Consider the following 24,714-nt stretch of genomic DNA (forward strand, 5'->3'; position numbering starts at 1 on the left):
TGAAACAATTGTCTCTCAGAACAGTATTACAATACAATAATAAAACGCAAGTTGACTGCGGCGGGGATTCACGATACACAAGATCGTATTGCGGGTTTTCCAACTTGGCGGCGTTCGGCATAAGTGATATATCTTACCTTATTATCATCCATCAAAGTGTTGAGACTCTCAATCCACATGGGATCAATATCCCCGTCCAGAATGATCCACTTGGCGCCGTCCCCAGACATGTTGGCCATGTCTCTCATGATGACGGAGAACAGACCGTCCTTCCACTCCCGGGTAGCAGGGTTGATGATGCCAAACAGTTCGTCGTTGGTCACTGCTTTGGGGTCCAGATCATTATAGTACGGCTTCAGTTTTGCCATCTTGAAGAGGGATAACAATGTTCGTATTAGGAATAAATTAACAATACAAAAACAACATACCCCAATTGGGGATACCATAGTCTCACTGGCTATTTTGCAGAATACTCGAAAAAAAGTATGCATTGGCAAGTCCTGTACCTAAAGATTTGATGTAAATTTTATACTTTATTCGTTTAACTTGAAAATGGTAGATTTTTTAGGCCGTATTTTTATTAGCTTAAAAATCGATAAATTTATTTATTACAATACATTAATACTATTGTGAAATCACAATGTAAATACAATCGTGGTTGCTTAATCTACGGTTTCAGGCTACAATTCTGTTACAAATAGATTACAAAACATTGATAACTCGTATGCTATGTTAGCTGATGTTTTTAATATGCCTCTATTGAAAAAAATTTCTGTACTGATTAAAACATTTTAGCATATTTTAACGAGATCACTGCGTAACAGATTTTTGTTTTTGTTTCTTCTTCACTTCTTTCACTAACTTTGTACTAATGTATATTATTTTTTCTTGACTTATTCACAGTTGATGTTGGCTGCATGACAACATCTGTATGATTTACCGACATCAATTTTTTCTCTCTCATTTCATCCCTCCCTATACAGCCCCTTCCCTAATATGCCTCACAACGTTCCCGGGCCTGGTGAGATTTATTTCCCTGGTTCTACACACTACAGACAAGACGTATCACGTAAAAATATGGTATGGAGCAACAAGAGTAACAATAGTTAAACTATTACTTGATAAGTTCTGTGGAGACACTTCCATACGCATGTTTTTCCCGTTCCAGCAAACCCAATGATGAACACTGAATGTCGAACCGCAAACAACTCCACCAATTGCACTATCTGAAACCAAAAGTTTAAAGTGTAAGTGTGATAGTTTGAGCTGCAAGAAATAGATGGCTCTGGTGTAGATAGATCTTAGAGGTTATAGATTTATTTGACAGATGTCGGTAGTGTATAGTGTCGCCCCTGCTTGTTAGGTACAAAGGTACTAGGCATCATATGGTTATGAGAAACAGAAAATTTTGAGAGCTATATAGGTTTCAGTTTAAATAAGAATAAATAAATAGGTTACGTATTCTTGGTTACATTTTTTCTATAGGAAAAAGTTGAACTTTATTTACGATTCCAACTTTGATTGCAACGAAATTATTTTTTACTAGCTTAGAAAAAAGCTGTGTGAGGCCCCGGTGTTGCCCGGGCCTCACGAGGATTTTTTTAAATCAGATGATGACAGTAATTTTCAAGGTTAAGTGTGCAAAATTTCATCAATAAATATCAAAATTCTGCTTTAAGGGGAGAGAAAAGTGTGCAAAGTTTCATCAATATTGGAATAAAACTGTAGATTTGTATAAAAAACAAACCCCACAGACATTCTTCTTTACATACATAAAAATAAATATAGATAGATAGATATTAGCGAACAAAGAAGAAAACTAGAAGTGACTTCCATATAAATTTAAATGGAAACAAATGTGCCACTGACTTAATACCTTTTGGCTCTAGACCATTTAGCACGCGATCTGTCTCTCGTCTCTTGAACACTTGCCTGAAATTGTACATTGTCATCCCATTTGAATTTCGTATTCATGGTGAAACACAAATTTGGATCACGAAACAAGCCCACAAGGCATTTCTTGTGTTATTCTTTATTCTATGAGCCAAAGGAATGAATCTTTTCAACAATTTGACAGCCAAGAGTTGGATTGTGAATTGATTTACCTTTAATATGAACCCAGATTCCGGCTGCAGCTTCATATCAACTGCGGCCGCCTGCACCATCTTCTCGAAACTGGAGTCCCTCTTGCGGGGCACATCCAGTGCCGGGAACAGGTCCCCAATGAGCCCCATGAAAACCGGCACGTCGTCAGTCACTATCTTGGGAATGTTGAAGTCCCGCAGGGCACGCATTAAGACTTGATCTTCTGGGCGAAGCCTGTCACCTCGCTGGAAATATTTTATCAAAAAATTAAAAATTCATACTTGTAGTTTGAAAAATACACAGTTTTTTATGCACCCTGTAAAATATGACAAAATGGGAGTTACACATTCTATGAGTTAAACCAAACGTCATACATTTTATGCTAAATACTTTTATATATTATTCTTTCATATTTAGCAAAAAAATTTATATCGTGTTTAACATACCCCAATTGGGGAGGCCATAGTGTCAATAGATTCAGACACTTGGGAGCAGTTGAGACTCTTGTGCGGTATTCACATAAAAAAATGGCCTGATTGCTTATAAAAGTTATTCGGACCCACAATGTATCAATATGTAAAGTTATGCCCATACATATTATGGAAAGTGTTTCCAATATTTACCGTTGGTCAGATTCAGAAACTAATAGTTTAATAAAAGGGTATAATTGAAACCTTAAGAGAACCAGCGATGACCAGCACAGACTTGATGGCTCTGAGCCCCCAGTCGTAGTGGTCCTGCTTGGAGAGCAGCTCCCGGCAGAGTGTGTAAAGCGTGATAAACTTCCTGGCCAGGACCCGCGCCTCCTGGAAGCCCTCGGCCACCAGCATTATCTCGCAGATCAGCTCGAAGTCCGGCACCACCATTGCGCAAGGTCTGAAAAATTGCAGCCACGTTTTATGTTCCCGCCAATTAGCGTCAAAAGTCTCGCGTGGTAAGGTGTTAGCCGCCAATATTATTGTGTACCGTTAAGATTTCCGTAATGTATAAGACAAATTCACAAAACAAAAAACCATCTCCTTCAATAGCTTCATCCAACTTATATAAACTTGGAAAAAATCGCATTATTATTTATTAATATTAATCACATTCGAAATTATGTATAAAGGTTTTGGAAGCCAACAGAGATAGAACACACATATTTTTTTATATATACGCCTAAAAAGGCTTTTACACAAAGTGATACATGATGCAGGAGAATATCTGTAAAATAGGTACAAAATATACAATTATAAAATTGTGATGAGAAGTATAAAGAGAAAATATGAAGCAATATTAGTAAAACGTAAGAAAATAAAGTAAAAAAGAAATTACAACAACACTACATATAAGACAAAAAATTAAAACTAATTTATCAACGCTACTCTAATTTGTAGGATTCGACAATGTGTTGGTATAGATTATGCTTAATTCTATAAATGGAGTCAAAAAATAAATCAATAGCACCCCCATATTTGTTGCCCAGATCATGTATCATCCTCATCATGTGACAGAGTGAGAAGGAAACAGATTTGGACTAACAATATTGTTGTAATATTGGTAGCCGAGCAAACTCACCGTCAAGACAAGTACAATACACAACAAATCTTGGCCAATCTTCACCAACAATACGAAATCTCGAGGGATATAATGCCATGAAAGTGTTGTAAAAAGTTGGTACCTTAATATATGGAATTTATGGTGAGTACTTGGGTGGAAGAAGTCAAAGTATGTAGGTAGAATTGTGTCTAACCTTTTAAGTACCTACCTGAAAAGGGATTTAATATTCTCCGGCAGTTCCGTCCTTCCGGCGTATCCTGGATTCATTGTGATGAAGATGCCCACGGTGGACTTCAGAACAATATTGTCTCCCATGAAGTCAAACGTCACCTTCTTGTTCTTGATGGCGTCCTGGATACTCTTCACTTGGACGGAAACCACTGACAGAACTTCCACAGAGATTCTGTTGAACTCGTCGAAGCATCCCCATGCTCCTGTTTGGGCCAATCCTGGGAGCAATCAAAATTATTATATAATATAGTTCCACTTGCTTCATAATAATATCAGATAATTTATTTTTTTAAACAACTGCAGCACAGATTTAGTAAGAGACTGAGCTGCCCATAAGAGCGAGGGGAAAAAACCAAGTGCGCGGAGCGGGGAGGTAGAGTGGGCGTTTCAGTGATTTCTCAAATGTAAATGAATCTGACAGTCTACAGGCAACTCTCATTGTAGTATTACTTGATTCTTTACTGCGCAATAACCGTAACTGCGAATCTCAAATCAGGTGAATAAAGTTCGTCTTGTTTCCAAACTTTAAAATATTTTGTTCCAGTATTTAGTTTAAACACCTTTACTGTAAGCTATAATTATTATAAGCAATAATTATTTGCCTGAAATACCCATTCAAATTGAAATTATCTCCCAAGTAAAAATTTAAGTAGGTACATAATAATGTAATTTTTATAGTGAATACCTCACAAGAGTCCCAACTGCTCCCGTCTGGAGCCAGTGAGACTATGGCATCCCCAATTGGGGGATGTTGTGAGGCTGAAGGTAAGTGGGGAAGGGAAAGAGGAAGGTGGGGAAGTACCTGGCTATTCAGATCTAGTCACTAAACACGGCTAAAGCCATTTGGAGCAACGTTTCAATTCTGAATGGTGGTCTTACACCAGGGCAATACTGGTAGTATCTTCCACTCTGAAATAAAAGTATCTAATAAAAGTATCTACGATTTTTATGGGTATTTCAGGTGAATAATTATTATAAGTAATAATTTTTTATCCTTTGAGCTATGCATAAAAAACCTTGTCTTTTAAAAAGTATGTCTTTTAACGAATACGTGAACAATGAGTGAATGCCTGACGGAACGGTTATCAGCTACTATCTTTATGTATGATCGCAAGATTCAACTCGAACTAAATGCAATCAAACAGTGTCTTAGATAAATATGTCTTATTTTTGTTTTATGTAATGTGCGACATCTATTGACTTTATCCGCAAGTCTAGGATGAATATTTTATTTTTAGAATAACTTAATGAGTAAAACCTCAAATTGTAATATTTAATTATTGAAGACAATATTAGCAATTCTTAAACGAATATTTTGAAATGGTGTTTAAGGCATTGTATATTTTAGGAGCGATGAACCAGAATTGTAGAACTGCAGCTATTTTGTGAAATAGTATACATAATACCTTTGTAAATATTGCCACAAGATTTGTAGTCCATTTGTTCCGAGCAGTTGAAGACGTAGACCATGACTCCGAGAGCCCGGCCCAGGTCCTTGGTGGTCTCAGTTTTCCCAGTGCCCGCTGGACCCGCTGGTGCGCCACCCATCACCAGGTGGAGGCTCTGAAATACATTCACAAATTAACACTTTGTTGAATTAAACATCAGATTGCTGATTTGTGACCAGATCTGAATAACTAGGTATCTCCCCACCTACCTCTTTCATCTTTTGTCTATAATATGGCACAAGAATTCCAAATGCTCCTGGAGCAGTGAGACTATGGCGTCCCCGATTGTCGTATGTTTTGAGGCTGAAGGTAGTAGGGAGAGGAAGGAAGTAATGAGGAAGAGGAATGTAAGAGGGGAAATACCTGGCTATTTGGTCACTAAACACCGCTAAGCAACGATTCAATTCTGAATGGTGGTCTTTCACCAGGGCAATACTGAGAGTATTTCCCACTTTGGAACGTGCCGCAGATGTGCTATATATTATTTTTAACGAATTAAATGTGAAACAATACAAATGAATCAAGTAAAACTGACTTGCACACACCTTACCCCTTTACCACGGAGGCCTTCGTCAAGAGAAAAAGGTGAAATAAGGGTGATTGCACAATTTCATATGGCCTGGTGCTTAACTTCTCATGAGCCAAAAGTAATCATCGAATACAAAAAAATTATATTCGTTGAACGCCAATTGGTATCAATTGTATCCAATTGGTAATCTTACATTAATACATTTTTGTGAGATTTCTACCTTCAGTACACTACGCAGGTATTAGTTTGCGTGTTAAGAAGTATCAAGGAGGTATGAAATTACATTTATATATTACGCTTGTACCTGGGTCAACGTGATGTAGCATCTATCTGTCAGAGGCGTAATGACCAGCCTTGGTGTATTCCCCAGGTATTCATACGCATAGCGGAACTGGGCATCACAAATATTTCCAAAACAGTCGTCCTCAAATACGTCCCATCGATGCCTGCAAATTAAAAAATAAGAGAAAAGTCTACTGTTTCACAGAATTTGAACAATTCATCACATTTCAACATCAAATTTCCGATAGCCGCATTCCCGGCATTCCCGTCGGCGGCATTTATTTTTACTTGGGAGATATTTTCAATTTGTATGGATATTTCAGTTGACTAATTATTGCTTATAATAATTTGTTATCCTTTGTGCCATTCATAAAAAAAACCTTGTCTTATAAACATTAGTTTATTTTTAAAAATAAATAAATTTTCAAGTTATGTGGAAGTCCTATTGAAGTTCTTTTATTATATCATTACAGGCCAGTTGTTTCACAGAACTGAAATAATAACAGAACTTGAAAATTAATTTTGAAATTTGATGAATTGTCTGATGAATTCTGCTAAATAACCCGTCCTAAGTATCGGGGCTCCATAGAAGACCAAGTAAATATGGTTTTCAAGATACTGGGCGTCTTGTAAGCAGATTCTTCAATAGTGACCAGCTGCTAATCCTGTACAAATCTCAAGTACCTCCATCAATTGAATTTAAAAGCCACCTATTGACTGGAGCCCCAAAATACACAATAAACCTGATTGATTCTGTGAAAAGAAGGGCGTTTCGTTTGATTGACAATCCCTTGTTAACAGACCAATCGTCATCTCTAATGCTCTGACGCAATGTAGGCATGCTAAGTCTGTTCTACAGGTATTTCAATGCATTGATCCCCTGTGCACCGTCGCATCCATTAAAACTTGATATTTACTTCACAAGAATGGGTTGTTTCTCAGACTCCTTTTTATGTCGGCTCATGTGTGGATGAGCATTTGTTTTTCCACCTTCACTACCTTAAGCTTAACAATGCTGCCCAATCGTATGGCGATATAGTTCCCCTGTACATTTTTACATTTCCAGTGTAACATCAAAATAAAGAAAGTCTGACACATCCCAGTAAGGCGTGTTAGATTAATTTAAAAAGGGCACACTTAATGGCCTGTTGTATTTCCTACCTCACCATAATGAGGTCTGTGGCATTCCATCCTCCCTGTCTACTCCTGCGATAAAACAGCCTTCCACAAAAGGGTAATGTTAGGTCAGGATATTACCAAATAAATTTCAATACCTCAGTTGACTTTGCCACATAAAAGCATTGGATGACTCCACCTTGGCCGCAATCATCTTCGCCACCACATCCCGGGAGTGAACATCGATGGTGCAGATGGTCATGATCTTCTGTCTGTCTCCTGGGGACAAGTCGCCCAGCAGCCAGGCGATGAGGGCGTTCAGCTGGATGATCTGACGTTTCTGATATTCCTTCAGCGCATTCTCATAACCTGCAAATTTAAAAGGGAAGGAAGCCAGATGATTTAATGGAAATTGAATAGTTTGCAATGTGAACTTAAATTTGTAGGTCATTCTGTCGTATTACAGTGTCACAGTTTACATGCGTTTATGTATGTTGATTTAACACCTCAACACGCTGTCACTTCTACATAAATAAACACATACTATCTACACATCTGCCACGATGATGGACACTGTAATGCTGTCCGAAATATTGGTTAAAGAAGGAGGAAGTGTAACAAGGCATAAAAGCCCAAAAATTAATAATGATAATACTGACTGAAAATCTCAAATCATATCAGTTTGCAATCATATCAATCTTAAATATCTCTTTAATTAATGTGAATACTGCACAAGAGTCCCAAATGCCTAGAGCCAGTGGGAACCATGGCATCCCCATTTTTCTGAAGGGAGTGGGGAGGATAAAGTGAACTATTCAGATCTGGTCACTAAACACTGTTGTAGTCATTTTAACCTTCCAGCGGGCGCGCTGTCGTAAAATTTACGACAGACGCGCCTTATCGCTTCCCCCACTCTTACCACTTAGTCGTCAGCATCGAGCTTCGAGCTATGCTAGAGTCCAATCAAATGTCAAATATTTACCGCAAGATATAAATGTTTTTCTCAAAGTGAATTACGGTCAGGCAGTTTAACCGATAACAGAAGAAGAAAACAGAAGCTTTCCAAAACGCGGTATTTGTCGGTTATGTGCACTGGATAAGAAAAGATCCTCAGCATCAATGAAGTGTTGCCGTTGCCAGTCCATTACATGCAAGAACCATTCTTCAGTTGAGGTGGTTTGTAATAATTAAAGGATGAGAATATTGATTCTGACTAAATAGGTCGATAAAATATTTTGTTTTGAAATATTAACATGTTTAGAGTGTTGCTTCGTTTTTTTTTTTAAGAAAGTCAAATAATTACTGCCTATTATCATTTTACATATCCTTAAAAAAATTCCCTAACATTTGTGTAAGAAAACAACACTTACATGGAGAAAACTCGATGACGTAAAATTTCCGACAAGCGCCCGCTCAAGGTAAATTTCTCAACGCGCCCGCTGGAAGGTTAAGTAGTGATTCAGATTCTGAATGGACCATTACTTAAAGTACCAGTGATAAAAATGACTACTTTGCCATATTATTAAAACTTCTTGCCTTCTTCCAGTTTCCCGAAGGCCTGGTTAGTCTCCATGGTCCACCAGATCTGTGTGGCCACCAGCGCCACCTGCGCCGCCCAGTCGAAGAGCCACTGGTCACGCGGCTTCTCCTCGTAGGCGCTCACTGCCCGGTTTAGCAGCTCCTGCAGTGTCTCCATCATGCAGTCCGTTAGGCGATTCAACCAGACTTCCACCTGACAGATTAAATACTAAATACAAGCTGCGGTAGTTGCAATGTTGTCGTAGAGCCCGACAACCACTCAATACAAATAAGAAACTTACTGAGGTAGCTAAAACGACTATCAATAGGAGACTCCTGCACCTGTTTGGAGTGAAAAGTACTAATATCAAAAGGTAATGAAAATACACCCATTAGTTGCATGTAGACGGTCCGTACGACGCAAGTGAGCCGCTATGTTAGTAAATACTTAAACATTTTAAAGATGGGCCTTAAAAAGTCGGCGATGTGTGAATGCGGTGCTGTGCAGACCACCAAACATGTGGTCAACGAATACCCGCTCCATTTATTCCCTACAGGGATTGGTGAGGTCCACAGGGCAACTCCTGAGGCTCTGATCCCCCCCGCCATACGAAAGAAGAAGAATAAGACTTGAACATTGATGAGAAGGCCCGAGTCCACCATTATAGTCACAATTGATTTCATACACTAATTTATTTTGCCCTTTTGACTGCTTAATTATTAATTTGCTAGTTGGGAGCGGCTCACGTGTGGCTGTCTACAGGCAACTATTCATCTTTGGTTCGTAAGAAGACTCAGAAGTAGTCATGTTATGATCCAAGGAAACATAAAAATAAAATAAAAACTCAGCTATAACCTATTTGAGCTTTATTAACCTTTTTAACGCGTTAATTTGCTCCGTTTTATCTATACCCGTACGCGGTACATATTTTCAAATACCTATGCACGCAATTAAATGTCAAATTAAAGCATTCTGGCATGATTTATTGGACTATATAGACGGAACAGATTATTCTCCACAATATGAAAACAAATCCTCGTGTATCAACACTCTTAAATGTTTATAAAAACAAAAACATAAAATTTCATACAAAGACGTACGGTATCTTTTGAATGTGGTCCCGCCATTCGCTCGGCGTCATAAATAAACCACTCTCGGCGTGTGTGTACTTAGGCCACTGCGTTGATAGACACAAGTGGGACACCATGATCACTTATCATTCTTAGTTATGAAAAGTTGTGAATGACATACTAGTACTAACGCCATCCGTTGACAAAAATGTAAACTAAAGGACCAAAAGGCGCGAAGAGGCGCACTTGACTATCGATCTTTTTTTATGAAATACAATTTTATTTTTGAGAAATTCTTGTAGATGTCAGCATCGTGATAGTTCTACGAATGTACAAGTGAGCAAGAAATACATTTATGACGAAAGAGCGCTGGAATATCGGCCGTCAAAGTTTCCGTATCAACTGTTGATACAGCCGCGTGTGAGTATAGACTTTTTGCCGTAACAACAGTTGATACGGCCGCGTGCAAAGAGTTAATCTTCCCCTACCATGTAAATAAATACCTTTATGTTCCCATGATATAACATAGGGTTACCATAGAAGTTTTGGATGTTATTACCCATTTCTATGAAGAACTATTGATCTGAATAAGTTTACATGGATGCTAAAAAATGTGTTAATTTAACATATTGACAAATTGTTCAAAAAATATACATTGCTGTGCTTATTTTTCATACCTTTCCAGAGCAATCACAGTGGTTTTTGAACTCAATATGCTCTTCATTTTCTTTGGATATCATTTCATATGCCTTTGTGCCAATAATTTTCCCATTGTCATCTTTGGGGAACACGAGCTTCGCTATGTTGTCATACAGCTTTATCAAGTGCTTGCACACTAATTTAGGAGTGTTGCCGTTAGAAAGGATGTCTAAAAATTAATATATAATAATCAATCATTAATTTTTATTAACATGTCATTGAATATTCCTGTTTTTAATGTATCCCAAAATTAAATACTGTTTTTTAAAGCAGAAGAAAGACCTTTTCAGATTTTAATGTTACAAACGGAGGTATTTTTAACAGAATTTCTCGTATTTGAAAATACACGAGGTTTTATTATTATTTCTTCCGGTGATTTCTTGATAAAAGATTTTGATAAACTTGTCTTAATACGCAAAAATGTTAGTAATAGCACATGGTTTCAACTTAATTACAACAAGAAACAACATTTTTTCTCAATCAAAGTTCAAAATTTTACGTGTTTTGATAGATCAGTTGATATTTGAAGGTTAGGAAATACGTGTAAATTATAAAAATAACCTAAAATCCTATTTTGTGCATATTTACATCTCACCGACTTATATAGTTGTTTTCATTACTAAATAAGTGAGGCAGAATTCGACAACTTTACCAACGTTTGTGTATACATATTTGAATAAATCAATTTTTAAGGTAGACGATCTATTTACATAGATAAAGGTTTTTAGAAGGTATTTAACAAGTGATCTGTTGAATGATCCTGAGGCTTCTTTAATATGATTTCAATAATAAGTATTTTTTAACAATTTTACTAGAATTATTAATGTTAAAAGATGATTTAAATCGAAATGGTAAAACATACCAAGTAAATCTGCCGAAGAAACAAAGTAAAAGCGTGGATAGGCGAGGCGCTTCGTCTCCAAATAATTGTTCAGGGCCTTTTCACACAGGACCAGTCCTCCATACAAGAAGTCCAATCTCTCGTACAAACCGGCCTGGTTGGTGGCTTCAATTACATTAGGGATGGGTGCTATTTCAACCACCATTTCCTATAACATTCATAACAGATTATAAACACTTGTAAGGTCTTGAAGAGACCCATGTTCACTCCAGGAAACACAGAGGCTGACAAATCGTTCTAATCGAGCTATAGACCTCAAGAACGAGTCGAAGAAACGACACATTCTCATGACAAATGTCAACTGTGTACATATGTTGGACACACATGTTTTGTGTTTCCCATTTATGCACCGATGCCGAAGGGATCAGTGTCGTTAGTGCCTCATTAGGGAGGTAGCTAAGGGTACCGCCACCCTGGGAACCATTTATTGGATAACCAACACCTCTGCCATAAGTCACCCCAAGTGGTCCAATGACCACGACGACGACTTGTGTATTAACGTTTGGTGACGTAGCAGGGTTGCCTATAGTTGTTGTTGGGTGAGGTTTGAGAAAAATAAAATTAAAAAACAGCATTCCCTCCTGATGCCTGCTCTAAAGATAGCAATCCATTTGTTCAGACAGGGTACTCTATGACGGACCACCCGTTCCTGCATAGAACCAAGGGTGCCGAATTTAATAGTGAGAAGTGCGATTTATACATAGACATATGAATATTAGTAGACCTGCCCTAAGTGATTAAAAGCGTATTATTCCCCACTCCCCATAACGGTTCCATTGGAGCCGGCTGGGCTCGCGTATGGCTTCCCGTGAATCTTGAGAATGTGACGTCATCATTCTTGTTCGAACTAGCGTCGAGCTATGGTCGAGGCATTTTACGAAATAACACGGCAAAATGGTGGCTTAGCTATGAAAACTTGTAAAAATAGATGTGAAAAAGAGAATAAACCCAATTGTCGTATTACATTCCATATGTAAGCATTATTTTAAGCGTAATTACATCGTATAATATTGATCAGTTTTTAGAAACATATACTATCACATCGAGATATATCTGTACGCATCGTTGGTTACTGGGAACTAAATTATGAACACTTATAAAAGTGTCTTAACTAAATACGTAAACAAAATATTCGACTCTGAAAATAGAAGAAATTTTTTTTGCCGAATTTGGACTTCGCAAATTTGTTCATAACGTGGCGAGTAATTAGCGCTCCTATGTAAAAATGTCTATTCATTCAAAAGCAGATTTTACTTTTAAGAACTAAATGGTGATATTATAATGCGAGATGCCTATATACTGTCAGATTGATTTATTGACAAATCACAGTCAGCTTTACCCCCTTCGTTCTTCAACAGTTGATTTTACCCCTCACCTTTAATTTCTAGTCTATATATTCATATGTCTGTGGATTTATACAAGGACAGCAAATGTGCGCTATTAAATAAAAATAACAATAATAAGTGTTATAGATAGATAAAATAGACATAATGATATCCTCACTGGGATCTCCCGAGCTGAGGATTTCTTTTATAAATAACAATTTTTAGTCAGTCTATATTTTGTGTCAGTATATTGTCTATTTCTGATCTCCGTACGTTTTGTACCCAGCTTTTTATTTGAGATTTAAATGTTAAAATATTGTTGTGAGTTTTGAATGAGAGTGGGATTTTGCTGTAGTGTTTAGTACCACAGTATAGGAAGCTTTTTTGCCCAAATGTTTTATGTTGTAGTTGCTTGTTGGATATGTTTTTGACCTTGAGATCTAGTGTCTAATATATGTGTTAGTTGTTATTTCTTGTGTTTTGTATTTATGAATGTAAAGGAGTATTGTTTTAGAATAGAGTTATTTAAGTGACATGATGTTAAGTTTCTTGAAGATTTCGTCAGTGCTAGTTCTTACAGGGACTTTCAGAATAATTTTCATTATGGCTTTTTGAGTTTTAATGAGTGATATTAGGATATTGTCATTTGCACTTCCCATCTGATAATAGCGTATTCGAAGAGTGATTTGCAAAGAGCCGTGTAAATCTTTATTAAGTCTATTTACTAGGGATACTTTTACTACATAGGTATACACATAATCACAGAACAATTTACATACCTTAAAAAGCTCGTCAATTTCATCAAATCTCTTAGAATCACTGGGCAACTGATTCCTGATGTCCTCGGAGCCGACGAAGATGCTCTCAAGGTACAGCCACTTCCTCTGCACCTCGAACCACATGTTAATGACCTGGTCGGCGTTGGACAGCTTCTTCTGCCACTCGGAGACATCATTCTCAAAGTGGCCAATGAACTTGGAAGCCATCATGTTCTGAACTTGAGTCTAGAAGTGATTAAAATTATTTAAAGAGAACCTTTATTTCCTAAGATTTATACTGAGGTCATAAGCTAAGACAGCGAGAAATTTTCAATGGCCACATTCTGATGTGCTTTTTATAATAAAAGGTTGATAAACATGAAAGGTCTTGTGTATCACGTGTTGTCTCCTTGGTCGAGGAAGGCTTTCGACCAGCAATCCGGAGATTGCGGGTTCAAATACCGGCATGATCAAGTAAATTTCATTTAATTAAATTGTGTTATTTCACATTTCTCTTTTTCATCTCCTTTCCCTCCCCGATACCTTCAGCCCCACAATACCCCAAATTGGGGATGCCATAGTCTTATGCCAGAGGATTGGAAGCAGTTGGGATCTGGGGCAGTATTAACTTATTATTTTTTTAACTTTTGAAGACATGATTTTTTGGATCTTTTTGTTTTAATTTGTAAAAATATTTTTTTGTATTTAATTTGTTGTTCTGTGGAAATCACTTTTATTTTTCAAACTTTTTTGATTTTTTTTTCTTTATTTAGGAGGAAAGAGAGGGGGACGAGGAAGTTTAGGAAGACTCTGGCTATTTATATCTTGTTTCCAAACATGGCCATTTGAAACGAAATTTCAATTTGGATGTTGAATATTGGTTTTTCACCAGAGTGATGCTGAGAGTATCTTCTACTGTGGAACCAAGTACCAATATACAACATATTGTTTTCACCCGAGCGATATTGAGAATATTTTCCATTGTGGAACCAAGTACCAATATTCAACATATTGTTTTCACCACAGCGATACTGAGAGTATCTTCCACTGTGGAACCAAGTACCAATATATAACATATTGTTTTCACCCGAGCGATATTGAGAATATTTTCCATTGTGGAACCAAGTACCAATATTCAACATATTGTTTTCACCACAGCAATACTGAGAGTATCTTCCACTGTGGAACCAAGTACCAATATTCAACATATTGTTTTCACCACAGCGATACTGAGAGTATCTTCCACTGTGAAACCAAGTACCAATATTCAACATATTGTTTTCACCACAGCGATACTGAGAGTATCTTCCATTGTGGAACCAAGTACCAATATTCAATATATTGTTTTCACCACAGCGATACTGAGAGTATCTTCCACTGTGGAACCAAGTACCAATATTCAACATATTGTTTTCACCACAGCGATACTGAGAGTATCTTCCATTGTGGAACCAAGTACCAATATTCAACATATTGTTTTCACCACAGCAATACTGAGAGTATCTTCCACTGTGGAACCAAGTACCAATATACAACATATTGTTTTCACCCGAGCGATATTGAGAATATTTTCCATTGTGGAACCAAGTACCAATATTCAACATATTGTTTTCACCACAGCAATACTGAGAGTATCTTCCACTGTGGAACCAAGTACCAATATACAACATATTGTTTTCACCACAGCGATACTGAGAGTATCTTCCACTGTGGAACCAAGTACCAATATTCAACATATTGTTTTCACCACAGCGATACTGAGAGTATCTTCCATTGTGGAACCAAGTACCAATATTCAACATATTGTTTTCACCACAGCGATACTGAGAGTATCTTCCACTGTGGAACCAAGTACCAATATTCAACATATTGTTTTCACCACAGCGATACTGAGAGTATCTTCCACTGTGGAACCAAGTACCAATATTCAACATATTGTTTTCACCACAGCGATACTGAGAGTATCTTCCACTGTGGAACCAAGTACCAATATTCAACATATTGTTTTCACCACAGCGATACTGAGAGTATCTTCCACTGTGGAACCAAGTACCAATATTCAATATATTGTTTTCACCACAGCGATACTGAGAGTATCTTCCACTGTGGAACCAAGTACCAATATTCAACATATTGTTTTCACCACAGCGATACTGAGAGTATCTTCCACTGTGGAACCAAGTACCAATATTCAACATATTGTTTTCACCACAGCGATACTGAGAGTATCTTCCACTGTGGAACCAAGTACCAATATTCAACATATTGTTTTCACCACAGCGATACTGAGAGTATCTTCCATTGTGGAACCAAGTACCAATATTCAACATATTGTTTTCACCACAGCGATACTGAGAGTATCTTCCACTGTGGAACCAAGTACCAATATAAAACATTTTGTTTTAGTGAAGAGTAAAATATTTTGATTTGTTATCAGCGGAATTTTCCCAGGACTGATATATAATATTTATTGAGAATTGTTCTTATTTAATAATAACGCCTTCTTTAGAACAAAATATTTTGTTTTTATTTAGACTGGAAACTCTTATAATCAGGAACACGAGAGTGTAGGACAGCCAGGAGGCCAACATATCAAAATGAACCTTACTGCTAGCTCACCTCGGTTCTAAGATGAAGGAGCAAACCTATATACTAGAGACATCTCTTGGAGAATTTTATAAACTTTATGTAACTTGCAAAATATTTATATTCGGTGTTGTACTTACCTGGTTATCCTCCAAAGTTTCAATCAACTCTTCACTGGCTTTCGGCATTTTCAATTTCGTTCTCTCATGTTCCTCGTATTCAAATTCCATGTTGCTCCAAGTTACCTGTAACTCTCTTTTAAAAAAAAAAATTAAAATCAGAATGCCAACAAATTACAGAATAAATCAATGCTGACTCACTTTGAAACTCTCTGTTATAAAAAATCAGAATACCAACAAATTACTTGATTAATTAATGTAATTAATTTTAATTTAATAAAATCATCTACCTACAGCTACCAAAATTTGGATAGCCATCACTCAAGGGCATTAGCGGTATAACCCAAATTTGGGTAGCTATCGCTCCAGTGGTTAAGATTTAAAATACCGTCAGATATTCATAAATATTTGGGTATTGGAGTGGGAGGTTAACTAAGGGGAAGGGGTAATTTTGTTTACGCATTAATAAGGAACTTAGTAATAAACGCTGATTCTGAATATATAAGTTTTAGTATACATAATTTTTTTAATTTTTTATTACAAGATAATACATTACAAAATGATAACAAAGTAATAATGTATTATTCCCAATGAGTTTATAAAACTCATTTCGGGAAAGACAACATTAGAAAGGACAAGGCAAATAAATAAAATACATTAAAATAAATACATTAAAATAAATAAACGCAGATGTTATTATGGAGTTCCAGAGAAAGATTGTGTTAGTCATTAATGAAACTGCTGAGGAAATAGTTTTCAAGAATTTTTGCCAATGTTTTTTTGTTCGTTGCCGGAAGTTTTAAATTACTAGGTAATGCGTTATATTGTTTATGTGCAATGTATTGTAACGAGTTAATTCCAAATTTGGTCGTGTAAGTAGATGACGATAAATGTATTTGATTTTGTGATCGTGTTTTGTGCTGGTGTATGTCAGAATTAAAGACTGGTTTAGTGTTGGTGTGTGAGGAGTGTTGAATTATTTGTAGAATGGCAGTTGTGATGTTATACTTTGGCAGGACTATGTGTAGAATTATGTGTAGAATTTATAAATCGTCATTTAAAATCGAATAAAACACCATAAAATTAAAACACACCATTTGGTTGGTACGACTGAATCTGCTGATTCTGACATCACAACCAGTCTATGTGAGTAATTTATCTATTGTATACAAAGTCCACAGTCACACCATTTCTTTCGTAGTAATGCTGGTTTTTAAACACAGATAAATTGTTTATCAGTTGGGGTCATGGATGTATTTTTGCACTTTGGTTCAATACAATAACATTAGTGATGATATGCTAACATTTTACCTAGAGTTCTTCAATGTTTAAAGCGGGTAAGAAGAAAAAACATCTAGAGTACGAAATAAAATACTGCGCCAGTTGAAAGAAAAAGGGAGGAGATTTGGTGCGATTTTGGGAGACCAGAAAAATTAAAACTATCAAAACTAACCATAACAATAAAAAAATATACTGGTATTTAAATATGTTAGAAGGTCATTATTGATTTTAAAAAAAGGGATTGGAGTTTCCTATTGTAATAGCTTTTGTTATTCTCGTTAGAAAGATCAAATGTAGGGACAATCTTCAATTAATAGGTTGTAATTCGGAGCAGTCAAAATGATTGTGTTGAAGGAATGTTATGTTAGAAAGATCAAATGCAGGAACAATCTTATATTGATATGTTGTAATTCGGAGCAGTACAAATGATTGTGTTGAAGGAATGTTATATTAGAAAGATCAAATGCAGGAACAATCTTCAATTGATAGATTGTAATTCGAAGCAGTCAAAATGATTGTGTTGAAGGAATGTTATGTTAGAAAGATCAAATGCAGGAACAATCTTATATTGATATGTTGTAATTCGGAGCAGTACAAATGATTGTGTTGAAGGAATGTTATATTAGAAAGATCAAATGCAGGAACAATCTTCAATTGATAGATTGTAATTCGAAGCAGTCAAAATGATTGTGTTGAAGGAATGTTATGTTAGAAAGATCAAATGCAGGAACAATCTTCTATTGATAGGTTGTAATTCGGAGCAGTACAAATGATTGTGTTGAAGGAATGTTATATTAGAAAGATCAAATGCAGGAACAATCTTCAATTGATAGGTTGAATTCGGAGCAGTCAAAATAATTGTGTTGAAGGAATTTGTATCTAAGCTTACTTCAAAGTTTTCTCCATGGCCGCTTCTTTGATGGACTTATCCACAATATTCTTAACTTCATCCTCAAACTTGTGCAAGTTGAGGGAAAGCAACTCTGCAAGGGTTGTATCATTTTCCATTTGGATCTTTACCTAAAATTTCAGTTTAACGTAAAGTAGCCAGTTTAGATTATTATTCATTATGTTTTTACTTTTAGATTATGTATTTATTTCAACACACTTTTTTACTGAAAAATTGGTGATATTTCTTGAGAGTTAAATGGGTATTTCAAAGCTCCATAGCGAATGATATAAATAATATTGCAAACTGAAAATAGTTGTTCATGTTGCCCTATAAATTCCAGGTAGAAAAATATATACAAATTTCTTGATGCCAAAGCTCACCGTTTGGGAGTTTTTCAACTTTTGCTCTATAGTTATGATGTTTTCTATTAAATTTAGCTGGGCTTAGGTTTTATACCTTTTTATGTTAAGGCTTTGTGAATATTTATTTACAAAGTTAAAGCAAAAACTTTTAGGTTATGCAAACAACTCTTTTCATCAGAATTAACAAACATTATCGTCTATGTAAGTTCAATAACGTGTATGAGTTAATAATTTTTTGGTTGTTTCAGTTGAACGGCACAAGTCGCATTGATTGGCACATTCAAAATATTGAAATTAACCATTGCTTGTACTTGGTTAAAGTCAATATTGCGAATTAATCATCCCCACTCAAGAAGCAAGCAAGATCGCATATTAGACACATTACTCTATGTGACCCCTAGTCCTGCCGTCGGTTGGAGAGGGGGTCGCATAATTTTCAAATATAGCCTGGCTAGCAGATCACAGCGCATATCGTGACCACGCCCATACTTATAGCACATCATCTTTTCAGGTGTGACAGATCTGAATGGGATTGTATGGCGAGCTATATAGAGTTATATAAAACGCTTTGAACTTATACCGTAATCTGTCGCCCCCTTTAATGCAAGTTTTAGGCAAAAACTATAGTAAAAATGTCCCTCCTGAACATTGTGACAAATGTTTTTTCGCAGTATTGAGCTTACACCGACGATATACCATACACATTCAAGCACTGAAGAGATAAATCGAAATAAGAATGTTGTTGGCATGGCTGTGTGGCCAAAGTAAGGTAAATTTTCCCTCTCTCAGGGCAAAAAAGATAAAATTCTTTCTTAAACAGAATAAATAATCAATTTCATTGGCTTTATACAAACGACGCCCGCATAACGCACTGAGCCGTTCCCTCAGTTGTGACTATAATCGTGTATTCGGGCTTTCCAATGAAAGGATTAGCCCTTATTACGGTATCACTCAGTTTCCTATATTGATATCTATATGTTGTTTTTTCCATTTAAAATACCGCCAGCTGCGTTAATAATAAAATAAATATTTCATGCACCAAGCAAATACTTGCGCATTTATAAAAAAGCAAAATGAATGTATTATCAGTCACAAATCTTTTCATACATTCTTTTGACCTTTTGCTGCAATCGTTAGCTATTTTATACAAAGAATACATCCTGAAAAGGGCGAAATATTAGTATCTTCAAAATATATTATTATTAACGCAGCTGAGGTATCTTAAATGCAAATATAATAATATCTGGAATCGCAAATCTATCAGTTTGTGGTTTTATTGTGGACTGTAATCAATATTTGACACAACTGTTGGGGAGCTTATCACTTACCCCTGGTTTTTCTTTAGTCTTATTGCGAATCGATATAATGATCTTGAGGAACACTGCGGGTTGTAATCACTGCACAAGCTTCCATAATAGACTCAAATTAAATCCACTGAGGGAACACTTACGGTGTATACTGCACAGGTTTTCTTAACATACTAGTAATGTATAATAAAATGAAAAGGTAATTGGGTGGAGGAATGCGGGAACGCATGTTAAACGGAGATCCATATACTTGCGTCAACAATACCATTTTAGGAAACGTCAAAAGGGCAAGCCTTTGATGGGAAGGCCAGAATACACTATTTTAGTAAACTAATTTATATTGCCCTTTTGACTGCTTAAGGTGAAACGTAAGCGGCAATTTTCATACAAACTGTTTGTTTGCCCCATTCGAAATCTACAGATAATATTTTATTTATTTTAGTACTGAAAAATAATACTAATAATGATTTTTGCGCGAACGAAAATTTTACTGTTATATTACTTATAATAACCGAGTAATTACATTAACAAAAGTCATTATTTTTCATCTAATTACTGTAAGTGTTAGTGACAAAAACGCTACTCTAGCCTGTCCGTACACTAGAAGAGATATACTTCTGTGGGAGCAGTTCCGATATATATTTCACAAGAACGTTTGCAACACATTCCTACGGTTCTAAAGTACCTAGTTAGATGCATTTGTAGTAAAAATGTCAAGTTGCATGGAATGGTTTTTTATGCTGATAGAATAATGTTTTCGCTTTTTTATAAATGTTCCAGTATTACTGAGCGCACGGAATATTTGCGACGGAGGCTTACAGTAAAAGGGCTAAATTAACTGTCTTACGATAACAAGGACGACTTTAATAATTTAGAACTTTCTTGAATCTGTAAAAATTACTATAGATAGACTCGCCTAGTTATTTTGATGTACTAAACAATAAAATGCATAGATCGAGCTACGTAGGTACCTATATACTCTAGCATAACATTATCTGTCTGCCATTTGCCACGGGTTTGAGATGTTATAAAAAACTATCGAAAAAGTGTAAACAATTGAAGTGACCTTTTTTTGTGCCAAAAAGAAATCAACAATAACAACGATTTTGTATAACGCATTTTTGTTTTCCCATAACAATGAGGCGTGCACTTTATAAAAAGATTCACCAGTTTATTTCCGGACACCGGGTCTAAGATATTTGTTCAAAAAAAGTTTTATTTTCAATCATTATTTCAATCATTATTATCAATCTTTCTGTCCTATAAAGGGTTGACTATTATTAACATGTCTCGTTTATTGTTTTTGGAAATAAAAAAAATACAAAAAAAAACGAGTGTGCTTTAGACCACACGACTGAAGTAAAACTTTTTAGCTCCATCTATATGTATGTATAATATATGTATAATAGAACCTACCACAAGACACGGAACAACAATCGATGCAGTTTTCTCTAAATATCTTTCTAATTTTCATTCGAAAACATATTTGTCTAATTTCTCATACCATAGCCCTATTGTCTCGGTCTTAAAATCATCCACAGTAATTACTGATGTATCCGATAATGAAAATAATGAATAAAAATAAATTATATTATAATATTGTCCCGTTATAATGCCTAAGTAATATTTATTACGTATTATGAGACCCTAAACCCTACGTACCAAGACTTGAGCGCACAACGAATTTGATTCTCCATCTGGTAATTCTAACCACTTAGTTGGTTTCGGTACATACGCCGCGTACAAATATACGAACAGATATAACTTTTTGACTTAGACAAAACATATTAGATGCAAAGAAACACCAAGGTCATGGTTAATAAATAGGTATGTACCTACATCGCTTGTTGTCGTAAAGCCCATTTAACACGACAAGACATTTTGTGGTCTGGTCACTTAGAGATACACCGAACATATCAATGGAGGGCTTTTTCGGTAGATTGCTACCGTTGTAGGAGACTAGATTGTCATTTCGATCCCTTTTAGACGTGATCAGACATGATTGGGTCTTTGAAACATTAAATTTGACGAGATTATTCTTACCCCAAGAGAAAACACTCGAGGGAACAACACGGAAGCACTTAAAATTACTAAAAAATATAATAATAATAGAGCAAAACTACGGATACATCTCCATGATTTTACGTGGAGGGAAGATATAAAAAAAAAAACTATGAGAGGTGGTACATTATTTTGAATGAGAAACAACTTCCGTATAAGAAAAAAATACTGTTGACGATTTTTCTAGATGCGATAGGTACCGATAGGTAAGTCGATATTTTTTTAAATTTTACACGCTGAAAAAGGTAATTCCAAAGTTTAAAAAACTCCAGCTTTTTCGTTGAAAAAGTTATAAATCACCAGTAAAAAATATATACGTTATCGGTAACCATGTAAAACGGACTTCTCTCGATTTCCTGAAGTTTGTAGGATAGAGTGATAATATTATTATTACGCTATGGATTGTACAATGTACATGGCCATAGTAATGCAAGCGGCCTTTAAAAAAAAAGGTCCAGTTAAGGCCAGCAACGCGCCATATGCTTTGTTACCTAGCCAGCGCTTTTTATAAAAAATTCAATCTCCCCAAGCGACGATTTAAATTACTGAATTCAACAATATTTTATCATCCTTCTCTTTTAGACTTGAGCGTTTTACCGTAGAAATTTTGAAATGCACGATTTTTTACAAATATCTTTTGGTTTGGTATTAAAATTCTTCCGCGCCAAATGTTTTCTGTGCGTGTTGGTTTTACACGTTTTACAATAAAATTGTGTGTTTTTCTGCCGTTCTGTAAAATTATAAAAGTATTGGTACGAAAAAAAGTTTAAACAGATTAATATATTTTATGTGCATGCGCGAACCAATAACTTACCTCAATATTAAAAAGCATAACGCGTTAAAAGAGTTTTAATTGACAATATTGAAAATAACGCCATCTATCGGTGTAAAGTTTCTAAATATATTTTAAGAATAACCTTAATTATTTCTTTGCTGGTTGGGAGCGGCTTAATGCATTGTGCGGGCGTCGTGTATACAATAGGCCTGCCTGGGTCTAAGTGTTTAAAGTTCTTATGTAAATTAACACTTCTATCGATTTTTTGATCAGTGCTTTCAAATCTCTCTGCAATTTTATCACCATATCATGTTATCATATATTTTAATTTGTATAACTACTGTCTATCATCCTCAATATGTTTAATTTAGAAATTCAGCTAATAGAATTAATAATATAAGCAATAAAATAGAATGTAACTCACCAAACGTGCTGCTTCAATGTCATTATTGGCTCTCTAATTAATTTGCAAGAAGCGTTCATAGAAAATATGAAAATGTTTAGCATCATACACATAGACATGATAATAAATGACATGGCGAAAATGAAAATACAATTTAACTATTCAATGATATATTTATAGGTATAAAAATACATAGTATACAGCCCTTTTTTCGCAGGGATATGCACGTATCCGATACTTATGTTATATACCCATGTAGCAAACAACAAAACCTACATGTCTTCACCAATCATAGTTTGAATTCTTGTAAAGTCAAAACTAGAAAGTTTTCTTAACCTCACTTTCAACCAAACACTTGCTGTAGCTGTTGTTTTTATATCCTGCCATTCTTGATTGATTTTTTTGTTCTTAGCATTGATCAAAAGCACACGCATTGTTACAAAACGTCTGACCAAGTGACGCCATGGTTAAAGTCCCAATGTCGTGAGTGGCAACAACCTTGTCCGATTGGTTGCGGTATACTGACGTCGCTGACGAGTTAGAAAATGTAGGCAACCTGTGCCTGTGTACAAACCTCCGCGCAGATGTATGGCGGTAGTCGCCAAGATACTTGTATCGTCGAGTATCAGATAATTGCGTATCCCTGTGGAACATGAATCTAAAAGTTCCATATGCCGTGGAAATTTGGTCCTCCAGTGTCAAAGAAACGGTAAACGAGCTTTTGATTGTAATCAAAAATTGAAAAATTGATCAAAGATTGTATGCAAAAAGATCGTATGCAAATGATCGTATGCAATTTGATCGTAAGCGCATATGTTCGTAAATTACCATTTGATCGTAAATTTCTGTTTACATATATTGCTGAGATATATATTGATAACTGTTATTTCGATTCGCGTTATATAAATTCCGTAAAACCAGCATTTAACATGATAACGACAAATATTAAAATGTATAATTCAATATGCAGTGTACTGTGCATTATTTCATAAAATAAATTAAATACATGAAATTATATCAATGTTTTTACTTTAACATGACACGCAGACAACCTTACAATTTGCTTACAATCATTTGCCTACGATCAATTGGCTTATGATCATTTTGCTTAAGATCATTTGAAAGTTACGATCATTTGATTACGATCATTTGATTATGATCATTTGATTGCGATCATTTGATTACGATCATTTGATTATGATAATTTGATCGCGTTCATTTGATTACTATCATTTGATTACAATCATTTGATTACAATCAATTGATTATGATCATTTGATTATGATCATTTGATTGCGATCATTTGATTACGATCATTTGATCATTTGATTGCGTTCATTTGATTACGATCATTTGATTACAGTCATTTGATTACAATCAATTGATTATGTTCATTTGATTATGATCATTTGATTACAATCATTTG

At 35.6% G+C, this 24,714-nt stretch overlaps 1 protein-coding gene across 1 annotated transcript in view; it reads right to left on the reverse strand.

Annotated features, from left to right (window-relative positions):
* The window catches only part of LOC149417085 (dynein beta chain, ciliary-like), a 119,233-nt gene that overhangs the window by 55,273 nt on the left and 39,246 nt on the right, over positions 1–24,714 (reverse strand). Inside the window, exons 30-43 of the mRNA XM_089641377.1 lie at positions 18,378–18,508; positions 16,229–16,343; positions 13,524–13,748; positions 11,381–11,567; positions 10,497–10,687; positions 8,767–8,962; positions 7,389–7,599; positions 6,137–6,278; positions 5,262–5,418; positions 3,833–4,073; positions 2,760–2,961; positions 2,106–2,330; positions 1,119–1,226; positions 138–368 (exon numbers count right to left, since the gene is read on the reverse strand). Coding sequence (XP_089497503.1) covers positions 138–368; positions 1,119–1,226; positions 2,106–2,330; positions 2,760–2,961; positions 3,833–4,073; positions 5,262–5,418; positions 6,137–6,278; positions 7,389–7,599; positions 8,767–8,962; positions 10,497–10,687; positions 11,381–11,567; positions 13,524–13,748; positions 16,229–16,343; positions 18,378–18,508 — 2,562 coding nt within the window. The remainder of the gene's footprint in view (positions 1–137; positions 369–1,118; positions 1,227–2,105; positions 2,331–2,759; positions 2,962–3,832; positions 4,074–5,261; positions 5,419–6,136; positions 6,279–7,388; positions 7,600–8,766; positions 8,963–10,496; positions 10,688–11,380; positions 11,568–13,523; positions 13,749–16,228; positions 16,344–18,377; positions 18,509–24,714) is intronic.

The sequence above is a fragment of the Hesperophylax consimilis genome, chromosome 16 (genome assembly GCF_061612785.1).
Source record: "Hesperophylax consimilis isolate HC1 chromosome 16, BYU_Hcon_1.0, whole genome shotgun sequence".
NCBI lineage: Eukaryota > Metazoa > Arthropoda > Insecta > Trichoptera > Limnephilidae > Hesperophylax > Hesperophylax consimilis.